This window comes from Chenopodium album, chromosome 20, assembly GCF_948465745.1.
Source record: "Chenopodium album chromosome 20, dcCheAlbu1.1, whole genome shotgun sequence".
Lineage (NCBI taxonomy): Eukaryota > Viridiplantae > Streptophyta > Magnoliopsida > Caryophyllales > Amaranthaceae > Chenopodium > Chenopodium album.
In genome coordinates, this window is record NC_137853.1 from 31,728,758 (window position 1) to 31,749,083 (window position 20,326).

At 38.6% G+C, this 20,326-nt stretch overlaps 1 protein-coding gene across 1 annotated transcript; it reads right to left on the reverse strand.

Moving 5' to 3' along the window:
- Window positions 1–235: 235 nt before the first annotated feature.
- LOC145597908 (basic helix-loop-helix protein 80-like) lies at window positions 236–4,454 on the reverse strand. Its single transcript, XM_081654176.1, has 8 exons — window positions 3,901–4,454; window positions 3,664–3,804; window positions 3,277–3,342; window positions 3,101–3,169; window positions 2,374–2,460; window positions 2,044–2,265; window positions 1,402–1,548; window positions 236–475 (listed from the first exon to the last, which is right to left on the reverse strand). The coding sequence occupies exons 1-7, from the start codon at window positions 4,246–4,248 to the stop codon at window positions 1,450–1,452; spliced, it is 1,032 nt and encodes a 343-aa protein (XP_081510302.1). The 5' UTR covers window positions 4,249–4,454; the 3' UTR covers window positions 236–475; window positions 1,402–1,449.
- Between the last annotated feature and the right edge of the window lie 15,872 nt (window positions 4,455–20,326).

Below are 20,326 nucleotides of genomic sequence, written 5' to 3' on the forward strand. Positions count from 1 at the left end.
TTCATTATATAAAACAAATAGCTAGGTACATTGAATAAATACATAGACAAAATATAAATTTATATTTTTGTCCAATCCTAGTTAGGTCCTAACTGTAACAAGTTTCTAAAACTATTTTGATGACAGAATTGATAGTCAAATGGGAACATAAACAAGGATCTTCAAAAGATATGGGGGTCCTTATTTGGTTGGATATGATGTGTCCTTTATTTTATGTTCTTTCTTTTTCTCTCTATTTTTATTTTCTAGCTTCCATTAATTTTGGCTTCTTAAAAAATAAGCAACATTTTATATTGAAAATCAAGAATCATAGCTAATTTTGAGTAAAGGAATTTCTTCTTTCTATCAATTGTTGGAGCTGACACAAAGTAGAGAGAATTCTTCTTTCTTTTCATCATTTGTGTTTTTTTGAACATAATGTCTCTTCAATTCCCTTGCTTTGTTGGCACCTCTTTCTTCATATAATCTTTGCATTCTGGAATCACATACAAACAATAAAAAGACGATGTGATCAGTATAAATTAAAGTAGAGGGGGATCAAAAAGCTTTATTTAAAATGCATTGTACTTAATTTTAAGGTGATTGATCAATGTGTTCATTACTCTGATGTAACTTCAAAGGTTAATTTTTGAAAAGTTGTGGTTAAATTAGATGTTCGAAATAAGAGTATGTAATATTGATGGGGTTGGTTCATCTAAAATTTAAAATGTATATTTATATTCTAGTGTCTTAAAGTCTCAATGAATGAGACCATACATGTCCATCGTGATCGAAGTCCAATGTGTTTCCAAAACATGGCATAATGGCAACAATATTGATGTTTAATAACTAATTTGTCATTTTTAATATTGTTTAAATCCAAAAATAATATATTTTGCAACTTGATAACAATAACATGACAAAAGAACCTAGCAAATGGGGATTTTTTTTTTTCTTTATATATTTTTTTTCTATCTTTGGTTGGGGGCTAGGGGGTATTAGGAGCAAGCTTGGCCCCATAACATGCCTTGATTGCCTAATGTTAGCCCTAACTTCAAACAAGGAAGACATGCCCTCACCCCTTAACCTACCCCTTATAAGTTATGTGTGCTCAATCATGAATCCTAGCATGGGAACATAATTTGATCATATTTTTAAATTAAGATTATATGAGTAGATTTATGTAAAAACAAGAGATCAGCATGATCTCAACGACGAAAAAAGAAAAATATTATTATAATGTCAGATATTACAACCGCTCCAAACTACTTTTGATCTTCATTCACCTTTAAGGCTTTAACTATGTTTCAAAAGGTTTACTTATATGTAAATTTCTTGATCCGTCACACTGGGATTAAGAAAAAATAGAAACTCTAGCATGGTAAAGCATATGCATGTATGTAATTTATGATATGTACTTACAGTTTTCTAATAAAAGAGATATCTAGTAAGAATGATGATGATGATATTCTAGTGATGAAATGAATACAAGTTGTTGCTGAATCCAAGTTGATTAATGATGCTTTGTCGTTGCTGCTCATTTAATCCCCAGTATAAACTCCCGGCATCCTGAAAATGACATGTTTAATTATTTCATAATTAAATCAAACAATTCCAAAATTATTTTGGCTTACTACCTAAACTATTTTAAACATGGTGGTCCTTCCAAACAACATTTTGGCCTACTTGGCTACTACCCAAACTACCAAAACACATTGAGTACAATCCTTCTTACACAATATTTGTTGTACAATTAATTTTTTTGATAAAACACAATCCGATTTCCTTTTCCTTAGTTTCTAATTTTCCACCGCGTTTTCTTGTTACAATAATCAATGTTTTCCTGAAAATTTATTAATTTTTAAAGAGTACAAACACTAGAGACGGTTGGGAGACTAATTAAAAATGTGTCGAAAATTTTCAACACTAGGTTAAGTACATTTGATTTGGTCCCTACTTCAAAGTTTTGTAATTGATCTTTTTGGTCCATCCTATAGTGAAATGTTAGTTCTAATCTGCCTATCTCTGTCAAAGTAGTTAAAATATATTCTGTTTTTACAATACCTGTAAAGGAAGCAAACTTGGCTTCTGCTCCTGTTGTTGTATTAAATTGGTTGAGCTATCAACAACAGGGCTAGGAAAGGTGGGGGTTGAAGCCGAGCTCGTGGTGGAGCAGCTCACCGCGTTTGTGGTAGCAAAAGCTTGAGGTTGATCAATGCTACTACCACCGTTGCTGGTGGGTTGCATTAGTGGTTGCATTGGCAATGTCATGCTATTGGTCATGGCCTAATTTCATGACATTTCAAATAATAAGAACAAATTGGAAAAATAAATAATCCAAGGTTTAACAAATGTTACAATAATTCTAAGATAATAATAACAAATTTATTGTACCTGTGCTCCAAACATCATAGGATCATGTTCCATTAATCCAAAATTATATACCATGGGGTCCAGAGAAGCAAGCTTCATTGACAAAAACTGTAAAAATAAAACAGGAAAATGAAGATATAATTAAGGGTACATTTCCCAAAGAAAATCTACAGTTACCTTAAAGAAATACTTGTAATAGTGATACAATAATATGCAGGTAATATTCTATTGGAATTATCATAATAGGGTACTTTCAACCTTTTGCAGAAATTATTACATGGTCTAAAAGTACATATATACCATCATCTCTAGTTTCAATATTTATTAACAGATTAAAGATTGTGATTTCTAGAAATCTTACCTTAAATAGAAGCATAATTCATCAAAATTCCTAATGATATTGTGAGTTCAAACCAAAAGTATTTGAATATGTTAAGAAAGTGACTATTAACGTATGTAGGAAAATTCACTAGTGGTCGTATGTTGAAGATAATAATAAATAAGTGTAACATAGCAAGAACACGACAAAATTTACCAAGTTGGTGAAACTTATAATTGACATGATATATACTGTAGAATGGTCGTACCCCAAAAGGTTACCATTCTAACATCATTAGTATTCAACGACACTAACTTGTACAATTGAAACTCATAGTTCAATAGTTTATGCATGGGTCGATAAATATTAACTTGTTCGACATTAAAACAATTAAGGAAATAATATTAGTCGAATTAAATTTAAATATACCTCGACTTGACTTTGTAGGGATTGGACATAATTGATAATCTCATCCAACATGAGGGCCTTTCCAGTGACCTATTTTCAACCAAGACATATGAACTTGTCAATTAAACAACTTACATACAACTAAATCATAACAAAATAAAACAGAGCATGCCATAAATAATTCCTGTTAAACCCACCTTGTCACAACCTGGAACAATTGCTTGCAACGTCTTCATTCTCTCACTGATTTTTTCTCTCCTCACCTGTCAAAATCCGAATATTAATATGTAATTTTTTCTACTATTAAGGACACGTTTGTTATCGTTGTGAGTTTACATATGAATTACTACCTCCGTTTCTTATTATCTGCAACAAAGGGGTATTATTTATGAGACATAAAATATTCCTTTGTTGCAGATAATAAGAAACAGAGGTAGTATTTTAAACTAATAATGCGACAAATATGTTTATACGGAGTAATAAAAATAATTTTTAAAATCATAAAACCAAAAAACAAAAAACTAGCCGTAATGGGTCGAAAATAAATTATCAAATATAACATATATAGGGAATGACTATTATACCCTTTCAGCAAGGCTGTGACTATCAGTGGCTTGACCCCTCCTTGCTCTAACATGAATGTAACCCTTTGGTGGTTCATCACTTTTATCTTTCATTGCTTCTCTGTCTTCCTTCTGTTTCTTACACTTAGCTTGTTTAACATCCTACAAAAAAAAACCACCAAATTCATTTAGGCATATTATCAAACACCTTACGTGCACTAAACACCGATGTTTTCGAGCTCGATTTCAATGGAATACCTTAGAATTAGCAGAATTTGAGGAAGACCCTTTTTGAGACTTCCTCTTTTTATCAACAGGAACCGAACTTTGAGTCATTTGATCACTACTATCACCTTTATCCGCCATTGATAAACTCTCAGTCCTCTGTTTTTCACTCACAGAAGAAGGTTCATTATCAATGGAAGAACCCTCTTGGCTATAAATAGTAAAAGGGTCCTGGGATTTTTCAGATGATGCATAAAATTGAGAAAACTGATTGGATTTAGCAATAAATTCATCGAAAGCTCCAATTTCAGGGGTTTTAATGGCGGGCATGAAAACAGAGTCAACTAAAAATGTAGCAGGGTATTGCTGAAAAGCTGCCATGGAAGCTAACTAAAGTAAAAGCTTTTTGATGGGTATTAATTATAATGGAGATTGAAGTCTTTGTGAAAATTATAGCACAGGATTTGAATTGGATTCTCTGAAAAAAAATGGAGGAGAGAGAAAAGTGAGTGTTTTTTGAGTCTGAGGTTCTGAGTAAAGGAATGGTAGAGAGGTATATATAAAGTCTGAAACAGAGGAAAAAAACAATAGCATTGTTATTGTTGGTTTTATTGCTAGGAAAATATTAATATCATGCCATTTTTTAAAAAAAAAATATTGTTATTTTTATTATTTTTTTGTAAATTAAAAGAAAAAAATAATTATGTATAATTTGACTGGTCTTGTCTAACACTCTCTTTCTGAAGCTGTTGTGAATAGTTAAGGTTGTTTGGGTGAAGGTGGGGGCTACTTAAGGAGATGAGATGGGAGCTTTATCATCAAGGTTGTTTGTTCTTTTTATTTTTTGATGGATGTTTAATGTCTAGAACTATCCATGTTTGATGAGTTGTAGTGATTAATTGAAGGGTTGGATGAGGAATTGAACAAAATAAAATGTGTTGTAAGGAGATAAGAATTTGAAGCTTTTGGGTTAGTTGAAGTGTTTCATTCTAAGTTCGAAAATTGAACACATTTATTGATTCATATCGTTGATTGACTTAACATGCTAAAGCGCACTGTGAAATGCTGTCAGTTTCTCTAATGTTTCGTTAAAGCAAGTCCCAATATGAGGCAACTTTCTATACCCGTGCCAATATTGATAGATGCAAGAGTCTTGGTGTAAGTTAGTATCAAAAGGTTGGCTTGAGTTAAGCCTTGGAGTTTTATGCTTTGTACATGCAATCTGCGCTTGCTTTGTGATAATGCTCTATAGACTTCTTTAACAAAACCCAATTTCATAGGCTCAAAACTTAATTATTTGAGTTAAACTGATTTGATCCAATCTTTTAGAAAGGAACTAAGAATCAGTGATTGTTGGTGGGGCTTTCTCGGGAACGCCCTATGAGTTGAATTGATTTGATCCAATCTTATATTTGACCCAAAAGTTGCACATAATATATAACAAAGGTAGTACTTTATTGTGATTAATAAAAACTAATTTATTATTTGTTTAGATAGTTTAATATTAAAGCAACATTACTCTCAAATGAGTCTTATGAGCTTTGATCTTTAGACCTCAGGGATACGAGATGAGAGCTATGCCACTTCTCCATCACCTCAACCTCTATTTTGTACTCGTACAATAGTTAGTTTATAGTTTTACACGGAATATTTATATTGTACAACTAGTAATTAATACGAAGTAAATGAATTTTATGAAATTTCGTAAAATTCATTAATAAAAACAAAGGACACAAACAACCATTACAAACACCAAAATTACATGTTTCGTTCATCCCATCCAAACCTCAAACAGCCCTACTATTCAGAGTTCATATACTTCGTACCACATATTATCATATAGTCATCATGGTCGTATTACATCATGTGTAAGTTCATATTACCAATGACTGCTGATGTTTGTACGACATGCAGTTGGAAGTATATTACTCCCTCCGTGTTTTTTTAAGTGATACATATTGACCGGCACATAGTTTTAGGCAATTTAATTGACTTAAATAAAATAAGAGGTAAATGGGGTAGTGGAGTATTAAAAAATTGTTAAAGAAAGATAGTGGGGTTAATAATTTATTAAAAAGTAATATATGTGAGATGAAAGATATAATAAAAAAAAAGTAGTAGTGGGTTTGGGTGGGGACTGTTTAGGGTAAAAATACCCCAAGTACGTGGCCCAATCTCATAGTGACACGTGGCCCAATAAGAAGGCGACACGTGGCATTATGAGAGGTTGACACGTGTCCTCCTGACAGGGTGACACATGTCAGCTACCTTTAAATACACAATACAACATCAGAAAGAGAAAAAGGCATTGATTACATCAGGCCCAAATCCCGAGAAACACCTTGAATGCCGTAAAACGGCGTCCCCCGTGACACGTGGCGACCCCTGATTGCGCAGCCAATCACGTCACGAAATTCTAAGGTATAAACCCTAGAGGGGCACATGTTCCCGCCCCTATAAATACCCCAATCATTTATGATGGGAGGGGGGATTACGACATAACATAAATATAGAGCATTGAAAAGCTCCAACTTCTCTCTACTTTCTCTCTCTAGCTTTTCCGATTTCCGATCTCTAACTTGATCGTCGGAGGCGAATATTCCGATAAACGGAATATTTGTTGTTTTGCAGGTGTCCAAGTCTCATTGTCAGAAGAACGCGACCAGTTGTAATCCCCCAAATTTTAATTTAATTATAATTTAATTATATGTTACTCTTATAATTATATTTATGGTAATTTTATTAAATAAATTATTTTATGGAAGTTTTTAAAATAAAGTAGTGTTTTTTTTTATATTTATTAATAATCCTAGCCTATTTAGGAATACCAATCCTAATTTAATTAGGAGATTAAAAAGCCCAAAATAAAAACCCTTATAGCTCTCCTCCCTCAAATCTCACGTAAAAAAAAAAAAAAAAAAAAGAAACACTCTCCTACTTCCTACTGTTTTCACGAAGAGAAGAAGAGAAAAAAAAAAAAAAAAAAAAAAAAAAAAAAAAAAAAAAAAACCTTACCTGCTACAGTGCTGCCGCCAGCAGCACCACCGAGCTGCCACCCCTGCCGCCAGCAGCCACCGCCGCGCCTCCAGCCGAACCACCAGCAGCAACAGTCTGCCTTCCTCCCTTCTCCTTCCCTTATTTCTCCTTCTCTTATTCTTGTTTTAATTTAATTAAAGTTTTGATCTTTATTAAATTTTGTTTATGAATTCTTATTATTATAGTTTGATAGTATGTTTAGATTATAAAAGATTATAAATTTATGGGTTTTTGTATGTTTAAATTATTATATAAATTTTCAGATTTGGTTATGTATGAATTTAGGGTATTAAAGTGTTGATTTTTCATGTTTAAAGGCTTATTAACGTACTAAACAAGTTACTTAATTATTCTATGTTCAAAGTATGTCAAAGTATGATTATTTTGGTTGTATATAAATTTTCAGATTTATTAAAGTTTCAATTTTTATGAACAAGTAGTGTTAATTTCATGTTTTTATGCTTCTAAACCTATAAAATAATTATTGTGAGTATTTTGTGATTGAAAAAGCTTTGAACTTTATATTCTAACCTTAAAAATAATTTTCAGATTTTATGTTTTTTATTTTGAAGCCTCTAATTGCATTGAATTGATATATTCTTGGGTTTTTAACACACTAATTTGCTACATAATGACTATTTCAAATAATTATGCTTTTGGGTTTTGAATAAGGGCCTTAAAGGTTCCAACTTGTAATACTTTGCTTTGAGGTTTATTTAAACTGTTTTGGTTTTCCGCTGCTAACTTCTGTAATAGCCTTAACGTTTGAACACGTGGCGGTAGCACTCCAGTAATTCTCTTGGATTTGTTCAGGTTATTTACAGGTTTCTCACAGGTTTAAAGAGAGAATTATTGGGGTGTTACAAAGTGGTATCAGAGCTTAGGTTTAGATTTAATTACCACTAAAAGCCAATTAGCTTAACATGTCTTAGGCGCCTAACTAACTAACATTGAGGATTTAAGTTCAAAGGCTAAAGTGATTTTTCGAAACTTGGTATGTTTGAAATGTTTTATCTAAAATGATTTTGAAGTTTATTTTGTCTACTTGGTGAGCTTTGGGTAGACTTAAGAAGGGAATGCATGCATATTCCATACATATCTTTACATTTTATTGTCATTTGGAGTGTCATTTTTCTTATTTATCTAACATTTAGTAATTAATGTCTTAATTGATGTTTTTTTTTTTTTTTTTTTTTTTGTGATGTGCTTGTGTTATGCTTTTGTATGTTGGTTGCGTTGGGATGACGTAGAAAGGAGATGAGTGATTCAGTAAGCACGTCTGGAAGCACGAATAATGCTACTAGGAACAACCCTATTGTTGTGTCTGAGGATGAGAATGATGCGCGAAGTGAAGATACCTTAGAGAGGTACGAAAGGACTATGACGCCAGATAATCCTGATGAGGAAGACTACCAATATATACATGAGTTTAAAACTGCGAAGAATAAGAAGCATAAGATTAACACTTATAACAGAATGTTCAAGGACTATACCCTTATTGACTTTCCAGATGAGGATGACCTTGAATGGCTACAACCACCACTGGAAGATCCAAATGCGGGAAAAAGAGCTACTAGAAATCCTAATCCGCTTCACAAGTACATAACTATTGAAGATTCAGATGATGAAAAGGATCCCGACTTTGATATCAATAACTATGATGAAAAGAAGGATAGGAACAACAATGTGATACCTTGAGATATTTTTTTTTTTTAGAGTATAGTTAGCATGAATAAGGCAACTTGCCATTAATAATAGCTATTAGAACTTCATTATAGTATGCTTTAGATGATTAATTTGAATAAGTAGCTAAAGCTATAGAGTTATTGTTCTTTGGGATTCATACTTTTATTTAAGTTATAATAAAGTCATTATTTTATATTAGAAGTTTCATTTTACTAATATTTGTGAGCCAAAGAAAGTTAAAGTTAGTGAAATAAAGATTTTAAGATATTTCCTTTGGTTATTATCAAGCTAGTAAGAGTGACGTGGTATGGGGATTATTTTTCTTAATTTTACTTGAATTTGGGTGTGAATTGTGTTTATATTTGTATGATTCTACTTGGGACAAAGGGGTGCAAAGCAAGGTGCCCTTTTGAACCAATATATGTGATATTTATTATGATGATTATGTGAGTATATGTGTATGGTATTTGAACTAGAGTATGATGTCCCTATATTTACAGGCGTAAAACTACAATGGCCAATAACGCCGCCCTTGCTGAAGCCATCCGAATGTTGGCAGAGAATCTGAACCAAAACCGAGGGGATCAACTTGACCCCCAGGCAGAAATGTTCAAGAAGCTAGCACAAGTGAGACCCCCAGTGTTCAAGGGAGGTGCTGACCCCACCTTCTTAGAGAACTGGATACGTGAGTTTGACAAATTGTTTGTGGCACTGAACTGCCCTGATAATTTGAAGGTGGATCAAGCAGCCATGTATCTTAAGGATGAAGCTGACATTTGGTGGAGAGATAACTGTGAGCTAGTGAAAGCCAAACCTAACTTTGGGTGGGAGGTATTCAAAACCGCTTTGAGAGACAAATTCTACCCTCCTTTCCTAAAGAAACAAAAATCCCAAGAGTTCATAAACCTGGAAATGGGGCAGATGACAATCTCTGAGTATTATAACAAGTTTATGGCACTTGCTAGGTTTGCCCCTGAAGTAGTACCCACTGAGGAGCTGAAGGCTCAGAGGTTTGAGCAAGGGTTAACTAACCAACTGCAAAAAGACCTAGCGGGGAAGGTATTTAAAACCCTAGACAAGGTATATGAAAGAGCTGCCCACATGTACCACCTAAATTCTAAGAGTGTGGGAGAGACTGCCAAGGCCGGGGAAAAGAGGAAGGACTTTGGGAGACCAGAGCACCAAAGTAGCTATAAGAGGCCTAGGAATGGGAACTCATTTGATAGAGGTGACCAAACTGCTAGCAACTCTTCTACTGTTAGCAATGGAGAGAGAACCTACCATTGTAAGAGGTGTAGGAGAAACCACCCTGGGAGAGATTGTGATGGGAATTTAGTGACTTGTCGGTTCTGTAACAAGAAGGGGCACAGGAATATGAGTGTTACACCAAACAAAAACAACAGGGAAATGGTGGGAATGGTGGGAACACTCAACAGAGGCCTAACAACTTCAACAACCAGGGGAACAGGGGAAACGGTCAGAATGGGAAGTTTGGAAATGGTCAGAATGGGAAGTTCGGCAATGGAGGCAACAACAACAACAGATCTGGCAACAACAGCAACAACTCAGGCAACAACAACAATGGTTACCAGGCAAGAAACAACACTCCCGGACGCTTGACTGTGATGAGCAAGGGAGAAGCTGAGAGGTCCTCAGATGTAGTTACTGGTACTTTTTCTATTCATTCTGCCTCTGTCAACACCTTGTTTGACTCTGGAGCAGCTTACTCTTTCATTTCTACTTCTGTTGTGCGCAAATTAAACTTAACTGAGTCCAGTCATGTTGATGTGTCGGTTAGTCTGCCTACTGGCAAACTTGTCCATTGTAATAGAGTATTCAAAGGCTTGCCTTTGAAAATAGGAGAAGCTATCTTCCCTTCGAACCTTATTGAGTTTAATCTAGGGGATTTGGATGTAATTCTGGGGATGGATTGGTTGAGCTCATACAAGGCCAAGATAGATTGTGAGATGCAGAGGGTGCAGTTGAGAGATCCTTTGGGCAAGAAGGTGTCATATAGACGTTTAGGGAAGCCTAAGGGTTTTGGGATCATTTCTGCTTTGAAGGTCAAGAAGCTAGTGAGTAAGGGGTGTCCATTGTACTTTTGCTGTGTCCAAGATTTGAGTATGAGTGAGAGTAGGCGGATGGAGGATGTACCCATTGTGAATGAGTTTTTAGATGTTTTTTCCAGAAGAGATTTCAGGAATGCCACCTAAGAGGGAACTTGAGTTTACCATTGATTTAGTCCCAGGAGCTGCACCTATCTCAAAAGTACCTTATAGGATGGCACCAGCTGAGATGAGTGAGCTAAAGGCTCAATTACAGGAGTTGTTAGACAAGGGGTTCATTAGGCCTAGTGCATCACCTTGGGGAGCACCTGTGTTATTTGTGAAAAAGAAGGACGGAAGCTTGAGGCTATGTATTGATTACAGAGAGCTGAATAATGTGACTGTGAAGAATAAGTACCCTTTACCTAGGATAGATGACTTGTTTGACCAGCTAAAGGGGGCAAGTGTGTTTTCGAAGATTGATTTGAGGTCGGGGTATCATCAGCTGAAGGTTGCAGATAAAGACATTCCCAAAACAGCCTTTAGAACTCGATATGGGCATTATGAGTTTACTGTCATGCCTTTTGGGTTAACCAATGCACCAGCCATATTCATGGACTTGATGAACCGAGTGTTTCATGAGTATTTGGATAAGTTTGTGGTTGTATTCATTGATGACATTTTGGTGTATTCGAAAAATGAGGAAGAACATGCTGAGCACTTGAGAACTACCCTTGAAACTCTTAGAAAGAACAAGTTGTATGCTAAGTTTTCTAAGTGTGATTTTTGGTTGGAGAAGGTTGCATTTTTGGGGCATTACATTTCGAAAGAGGGTGTATCTGTGGATCCTGCGAAGATTAAGGCAGTAAGTGAGTGGCCAACACCTAAGAATGTGACTGATGTTCGTAGTTTCTTGGGATTAGCTGGGTATTATAGAAGGTTTGTTAAGGATTTTTCGAAGATAGCTAGACCCATGACTACCCTTATGAAGAAGCAGAGTAAGTTTGAGTGGAATGAGAGTTGTGAGTCAGCTTTTCAAACCCTCAAAGAGCGATTGACTACTGCACCAGTGCTGGTATTACCTGATGGGAGAGAAGGATTCGAAGTGTATAGTGATGCTTCAAAGCATGGTTTGGGATGTGTATTACAGCAGAATGGAAAGGTGATCGCATATGCATCGAGACAACTGAAGAAACATGAGGTCAATTACCCTACCCATGACTTGGAGCTTGCAGCTGTTGTGTTTGCCTTGAAGATTTGGAGGCACTACCTTTATGGTGTTTCTTGTAAGATCTTCACAGACCATAAGAGCCTAAAGTACATCTTCACCCAAGATCACTTGAATATGCGGCAACGTAGATGGCTAGAGTACCTCACAGACTACCATGTCCACATTCAGTATCATGAGGGAAAGGCAAATGTAGTTGCTGATGCCCTTAGCAGAAAGTCGAGTCATAATGTCAATGCTTTAATTGTGGCTAATGAGTTGTGTGAAGATATGAGGAGACTGAACCTTGAGGTTATCAATCAAGGAGAGTTAGAGGGATTACTGAGTGCTTTAACCATCCAACCTACCATATTTGAGGAGATTAGGGAAAAGCAACTGGAGGATGAGTCGTTTCAGAAGATTAGGGATCGGGTGACTAGTGGTGCGGAGACTGAATTCAAGATTCATGAGGATGGGAGTCTGAGATATAAAGAGAGATGGTGTATACCACAGAAGTGCGAGGAGATTAAAAGAAAAATCATGGAGGAGTGCCATAATACACCTTATTCAGTTCACCCCGGGGGAGATAAGTTGTATAAGGACTTGAAAGAGTTCTATTGGTGGCCGAATATGAAGAGAGAGGTAGCTGAGTTTGTATCCAAGTGTCTGACGTGCCAGAAGGTGAAGATAGATCACAAGAGACCCATGGGAAAAGTACAACCCTTGGAGATACCGGAATGGAAGTGGGATTCTATATCCATGGACTTTGTGACAGGCCTACCCAAGACTCGTTCTGGGAATGACACGATTTGGGTGATTGTGGACAGACTTACTAAGTCAGCGATGTTCATTCCTATCAAAGAGACCTGGAAAAAGAAGCAGCTAGCAAGTGTCTATGTGAAGAATGTAGTTCGATTGCATGGAGTTCCTAAGGACATAGTGTCAGATAGAGATTCGAGGTTTCTATCAAAGTTTTGGCAAAAAGTGCAGGAGAACCTTGGGACAACATTGAAGATGAGTACTGCTTTTCACCCTGCAACAGATGGTCAGACTGAGAGAACAAACCAAACTATGGAGGATATGTTACGAGCTTGTGCTTTAGATTTCCAAGGAAATTGGGAGGATCACCTACCTTTGATAGAATTCTCCTACAATAACAGTTACCATGCAAGCATCAAGATGGCACCTTTTGAAGCACTATATGGAAGGAAGTGCAGAAGTCCAGTTTGCTGGAATGACTACAGTGAACGGGTTACTTTGGGTACAGATTTCATTGAGGATATGGTGGGCAAGGTGAGACTAATCCAGTCGCGTATCAAGGCAGCACAAGATAGACAGAAAAGTTATGCTGACTTAAAGAGAAGAGATGATGAGTTTAATGTTGGGGACAAGGTCTTTCTGAAAGTTTCTCCAACAAAAGGTGTGATGCGATTTGGCAAGAAAGGGAAACTTAGTGCTAAGTATGTGGGGCCATATGAAATCCTACAACGTGTGGGAAAGGTGGCTTACAGATTGGCTTTGCCAATGGAGTTTGAGAAAATGCATGATGTGTTCCACATTTCCCAGCTAAAGAAGTATGTGCCTAGTGAAACTCATGTTTTGCAACCAGAGACTATTCAATTAGATGAGTCTCTAACTTATGAAGAAAGACCAGTAAAGATACTAGATCACAAAGTGCGCAGTACTAGAAACAAAGATGTGAAGATAGTGAAGGTCCTTTGGTCTAATCAGGAATATGAAGAAGCCACTTGGGAGGCCGAGGAAGAAATGAAAAACAAGTATCCCGAGTTATTTGACGAGGTGAGTTACGAGGGCGTAACTCTTTTCTTTTGAGGGGGGAAGAATGCGATGTAATTTCGCGCTTTTACCTTAATTATACCATTTATTGCTTGATTTTGCACGTTTTTACATGTTTTTGGTTATCATTATGCATTATTATTGCGTTTACATACAATAAAAGTATGTACACTTAAGCCAAATATGAGTTCATTGAGTACAAAGTCCGATTTGTTAAGTATGTTTGTTAAGAAGCAAGCAATTTACAGCAATACAAAACACAAAAGTTTGAGCTATTTTGAAAAATTATGGTTTTTGGGTTAAGTTTCGAGGGCGAAACTTCTTTTAAGAGGGGTAGATTGTAATCCCCCAAATTTTAATTTAATTATAATTTAATTATATGTTACTCTTATAATTATATTTATGGTAATTTTATTAAATAAATTATTTTATGGAAGTTTTTAAAATAAAGTAGTGTTTTTTTTATATTTATTAATAATCCTAGCCTATTTAGGAATACCAATCCTAATTTAATTAGGAGATTAAAAAGCCCAAAATAAAAACCCTTATAGCTCTCCTCCCTCAAATCTCACGTAAAAAAAAAAAAAAAAAAGAAACACTCTCCTACTTCCTACTGTTTTCACGAAGAGAAGAAGAGAAAAAAAAAAAAAAAAAAAAAAAAAAAAAAAAAAAAAAAACCTTACCTGCTACAGTGCTGCCGCCAGCAGCACCACCGAGCTGCCACCCCTGCCGCCAGCAGCCACCGCCGCGCCTCCAGCCGAACCACCAGCAGCAACAGTCTGCCTTCCTCCCTTCTCCTTCCCTTATTTCTCCTTCTCTTATTCTTGTTTTAATTTAATTAAAGTTTTGATCTTTATTAAATTTTGTTTATGAATTCTTATTATTATAGTTTGATAGTATGTTTAGATTATAAAAGATTATAAATTTATGGGTTTTTGTATGTTTAAATTATTATATAAATTTTCAGATTTGGTTATGTATGAATTTAGGGTATTAAAGTGTTGATTTTTCATGTTTAAAGGCTTATTAACGTACTAAACAAGTTACTTAATTATTCTATGTTCAAAGTATGTCAAAGTATGATTATTTTGGTTGTATATAAATTTTCAGATTTATTAAAGTTTCAATTTTTATGAACAAGTAGTGTTAATTTCATGTTTTTATGCTTCTAAACCTATAAAATAATTATTGTGAGTATTTTGTGATTGAAAAAGCTTTGAACTTTATATTCTAACCTTAAAAATAATTTTCAGATTTTATGTTTTTTATTTTGAAGCCTCTAATTGCATTGAATTGATATATTCTTGGGTTTTTAACACACTAATTTGCTACATAATGACTATTTCAAATAATTATGCTTTTGGGTTTTGAATAAGGGCCTTAAAGGTTCCAACTTGTAATACTTTGCTTTGAGGTTTATTTAAACTGTTTTGGTTTTCCGCTGCTAACTTCTGTAATAGCCTTAACGTTTGAACACGTGGCGGTAGCACTCCAGTAATTCTCTTGGATTTGTTCAGGTTATTTACAGGTTTCTCACAGGTTTAAAGAGAGAATTATTGGGGTGTTACACCAGTATCCGAGGAGTTCACAAAAAACCCCGAAACATTTGGCGCCGTCTGTGGGGATACTCGTCCGTTATGGCAATAGATGGTCAGACACCTAATACTGGTCCTCGTCCAGGCGAGGACGGATATGTAGAAGACTTACGTACAACCATACATTCTAGCAATCCTTTGACTGCCTCATTTCAAGAGGCCGAACAACCTCCTGTTACCCCAGCTACCCTAATGGCCGAGCTGACTAAGCTCTGCAAAGAGTTGGCCTCCAACCAGCAAAAGGGGGGAGGAGGTACTTCCAAGAAAACACACAACAAGACCAATGCAACTGATGCTGGTAATACCCCATTCCGTCGTCCGCATGGAAGGTCTCCCCGAGTCCCACAGACCAATCTCTCTAGTCTGTTGGCGAAAACACAGTCGGCTGGGGGGAGGGGCAGACAGCCGAAAAGAGTTGAGACTGAGCCGTCACAGCGTTTCAAAGACGCAAGGGATTACATTCGGCACAAGCAAAGGGAGAGGGCCGCATATTCTGACACGGCCTCTACCCCAACCATGCCGGATGAAGCCTCTTACCAATCTTTCTCTCAATACACCAACACGGCCGTCTCCAGCAGAAGTCAAGCCGCTCATACCATTACTCCCAGACCAATTCAGCCATCACAATATCAGCCCCCTCAAGTACTCAATGGGTTGATACAGCCAACTCCCCAAGTCTTTGGGCAATATGGGCCGTATGGCCAGGTGTTCGGCCAGGCTCCCTACCTGGCTGGAACGTCCGCGCAGCCTCAGCCCATCGATTGGCAGATGCGTTTGTTGAATTTGGGAGATAAGCCGCCTCCGTTTTCGCAAGAGATACTAACCTCCCCTCAACCAGCAAAAGTGAAGAGTGTATTAGTGGGTGCCTATGATGGTACGGGCAACCCAGAGGAACATATTACCTCGTACAGGAATTTGATGTACTTGCAAAGTGTAGATGATGCTACATGGTGCAGATGCTTCCCGGCCACTCTTAAGGGGGTGGCCCAGGATTGGTTTAACAGCCTTCCGGCCGGATGCATAAATTGCTTTACTACCCTCAGTTTGTTGTTTGTGGGAAATTTCTCATACAACATCCCACCAAGAAAGACAAGTCTCAACTTGGCAACAATTGTTCAAGGGAAGAATGAAGGACTACGCTCATACGTCCAAAGATTTAACCAAGAAAAAGCCCAAATTCATAATCTTCCGGACGAAATGGCATACTCAGAATTTCTCCGGGGATTAAGGCATAATGGTTTTAAGTTTGATTTGGTAAGGAAAAAGATTCGGTCATACGCAGGTGTATTACGGGAAGCCGAAGCCTATATTGAGGCCGCGGACTTTTGTTCGCTCACCAAATCAGAACAGCCGGCCAAGGGGGCTGAAAAGAAGCAATCTTCTCAGCAAGACTCAGTCGGCCGAAAGAAAGAAGGAAGCAAAAGAAAAGAAATTTGGGTAGCTGATGACAAGCAACCCAAGTCAAAGAAAAGCAAGACGTACGAGCCTCAGTATGAGTTCAACAAGGATGGCTACTCCATTTTGATGGAAATAAAGAACAAGTTTGAGTTTGAGAAGCCTCAGCCTTTGAGAGGCTCGGCCCAGTACAGAAACAAGAACAAGTATTGTCATTACCACAAGGATGTAGGTCATGACACGAACGATTGTATCAATCTGAAGAGGCTGTTGGATAAGTTGGCCGACAAGGGTCTGCTGAAACCTTATGTGACCAAGTCCAAATTCACCTACAAACCGACAGACAACACGTCCGAGAAAAAGCAACAAAGTGATAAGAAAAATGACAAGGAAGATGATGGGAATAACACTGATTCAAGTTTTGTGGCCGTGATATCAGGAGGCTTTGCTTCAGGCGGCCCTACCATGAAAGGAATCAAGCAGGATGCTCGAAATTTGTCAAATGTGATGCAAACGGACGCCGTTAAGGCCGAGCCATTTCCTGAAGTGATCATAAGTGAGACTGACAGTGGAGAGGTCAGGGCTTTGCACAATGATAAGCTTATCTGTTCAGCTTACTAAGTTGCTTCCAATATAGCAACATGGCTTACCAGTCTTACTGAGTGGCCGAAGCAAAAAGGAAGCAAGATTGCTTCCGATGGAGCAATTCGGCCACAAAAAAAAAAAAAAAAAAAAAAAAAAAAAAAAAAAAACTGAATCAATTCAGAGAACAATGCGTCCGCACCAATTCAAGGCGGACGGTTGAAGCAAGGTATTCTGAACTTGTTTAAAAAGCAAGTGTCCTTTACAAATAGGGCAAGGGCATACCTAGGCGTTTAGTCCGGTCGAGTCAGGAATCTCTAAGTTGAGATAATACTTGGGATTTCTAGGGTACGTCCGAGCGATAGATAGCTGAACGGCCAATTAAATTGATTCGGTGCTTCACCTAGTCCAAGGGAAATCATTACTATGATTTGATTAACTTGCTAGTCGTCATACCCTTTAAGGCATAAAAACTACCAAGTTAATCAAACATCTTAGAGTATGGAGTAGGCGAACACCGAATAAAGGGGCATACCCCTAGGAGCGTACAAAAAGCATAATATTGAGATGTACGAAAAACATTCAAAAAGCACAACATTGCAAAAAATTGCTAAGTATGAAACAGAATTAAAGAACCGCTCAACGGGCGGACGAAATCTTCATTAAACTGACCGCGCAAAAGGCGGCCGAAATGTTTACAAAACCGCTCAAATAGGCGGCCTCAAAATAAGAACAAAAAAAAAGAGAGTACAGAATAAGCTAAGTGAATAAAAGCTGCATAAAGAGAAAGCTGGGAAGCTGAACAGACGGTTGTTGGAGACCTGAGCTCTACTTAGCCGTATCATCTTTGGCAGGCTCCTCCGCAACCTTGGCGTCCTCGACCGGAGCGGCTTCACCGTCCGCCTCCTCCTCCTCATCCTCTCCCTCCCTCTCGTCCTCTCCGGACTCGGGAGAAGTAACTACCAGCTCTGGAGGAGGCTGGCTGGCCTTCTTCGCCTCTTCCCTGAGGCAGACATAGTTCAGCCGCTTCTTAAAGCGTTCTTCATAGTATGCGGCCTCACCATCATCCACCATCAGCTCGAAGGCATCTAAGAAGTATGCCCTAAGCCTGTCTTCGGCATTCTGCTCAATGCGGACGATTTCCTCCGCGCTGGGCGGCCGAGGAGCTTTTAGCTGCTCAGCATAGTCCGAAACGGACTTCTTCAAGGCCTCAACCTCGGCCTTCAGCGCGTCCGCTTCGTCCAAAGCAGACTTAAGGTTGGCTTGGGCCAACTTCAGCTCACTCTTCAAGGCCTCAGACGCCTCGAAGCCCAGCCTCCATTTCTCTTTCTCCAGGACGGCCTCGTCCCTCTCAACCCGCATGGCCTCCCTGGCCAAGGACTCCTCTTCGAGTGCCTTGCCCAGTTTGACCAGGTCTTCAGTTTGCCGCGCCGCCTTGTCGGCCAGCGCGATTATTTGGGCCTCAAGATGCACTCGTTGGACGGTGGCCGTCCCCGTCACAGCATCCTCGGCCTTCCTGATTTCGAGCCAAGCCTGCTTCAGCCGCTCGTTCTCTTTATCCTTCCATTGAAGGAAGGCGTTCAGGCGGAAGAAGAGCTGCGGACAGAAGAAGGAAACTTAGTCAAATATAGAAAAATTTGCTAAGTGTTGGAAAGAAAAGGTATAGAGAAAAGGAGACGTACCTCAGTACTACAGTTGCGCATAGGGCCGAGGAAGCCCTCATTGATTCCCCACAGCTTATCACGCTACGCTTGGGGAACCGCGCGAACCATGGCCTCGCGCATGGCCTTCCTGTCCGCGCCAGTCAGTGACTGGCCGGCCAGCCTCATTTGCAACTTCTCTGAGATGTCTGCGGACGACTGTACAAGAAGAGTTAGCTAAAATTTACAAGTACAAGTAAATCAAATGGTACAATAATAAAAAAGAAAGGCTAACCAGTGGAGAAGCTTGGAGGAGAGAGATTGATGGCAGGGGGCGGCAAAGAGGCGTCCCCCTCGTTGTCTAAACGGCCAGCAGTGTCACTGGCCGACTGACTGGCATTTAGCCAATCAGATTTTTTAACTACCTCGACATGCGGAGTCAAGATGGAGCCGGTCATTTTTTCCAGGGATGACTTACCCCCATCGTCCAGTGGGACAGACGAATCGTGGACCTGATCAGCAATAGGTTCCACGGGCTTGGAGACCCCGCTTTGTGTCAGCCGGGGCTGTTCTCCTTGAGACTGCGTTGTAGCAGTCTGCGACTTTGCCTTGGCCGCGGATTTTGAAGGCATCCTAGTTGCAACCGTCTTCCTCCTTTTAGATGTGTTCGCATCAGGAGTGGACGAAGCCGGCTGCTTCCTCCTTGCCTTCGGAGTAGAAGAAGACTGTAAAAACACAAGCAAAGTTAGAAAAATTACACAAGGCAGAAAGCATGTCAGTGTCCGTGTGAATTGGGGAAGGAGCTCCCTTCCAACATGTATGAACGGACGAAATGTGTCCGTGCAAACTTAGGAAGCAGGTTCCTCCCAATACAGCAGAACGGACAATAAAAAATAAAGACTCAAAAATAAACTAAGTGTTTACCTCCTTGATTTGCTCGTACATCTTGAAACGAGCCTTGTAGCGGGCAATGTCCACCTCGGACATAGCCACTTCCCCCTTTTGTGCTGGGTCAAGCATAGCGTACGCCTCCGCTGCAAAGAGAAAAAGCAAAGTGTTAGAATATTTTTCTAAAAAACCCTATGTGCGTACAAGAGGTTTATATATCTAAGTGTCCACCTTGGTGCATGTTCTGGTACAGGCCGTACGCAGACATAAAAGTGGTGTCCCTAAGCCAATTGGCTAGAGGAACCCAATGGCGAGGGACACGTTCAGTTTTGTTACCCCACTTGACCCGATTGACCTTGAAATATTCAAGTTGGTGCTCTTGGCTTGGATGGATGGGCGGCTTGTCAGGCTTGTGATCCCCGCGTCCGAGCTGAATGGGATCTGGACGGCACTTGCTCATGCGGAGGTTGAACTCCGCATCTTTAGTTTTGATGCGGTAGAAACGGTGCTTCCAGTCCCTCCATTTGATGACACGGTCGACCATAACCATGTAATCCCTGGTCACGCTCAAGACGAGCCAACCATCCG

Bases quoted from the DNA above. Each gene is read 5' to 3' on its own strand.
- LOC145597908 (XM_081654176.1), bottom strand. From the start codon at position 4,248: ATGGCAGCTTTTCAGCAATACCCTGCTACATTTTTAGTTGACTCTGTT. The intron at 3,805-3,900 runs GTATTCCATTGA...TTTTTTTTGTAG, and splicing joins CAAATTCTGCTAATTCTAAG to GATGTTAAACAAGCTAAGTG. The intron at 2,266-2,373 runs GTACAATAAATT...TCATGAAATTAG, and splicing joins CTATGATGTTTGGAGCACAG to GCCATGACCAATAGCATGAC.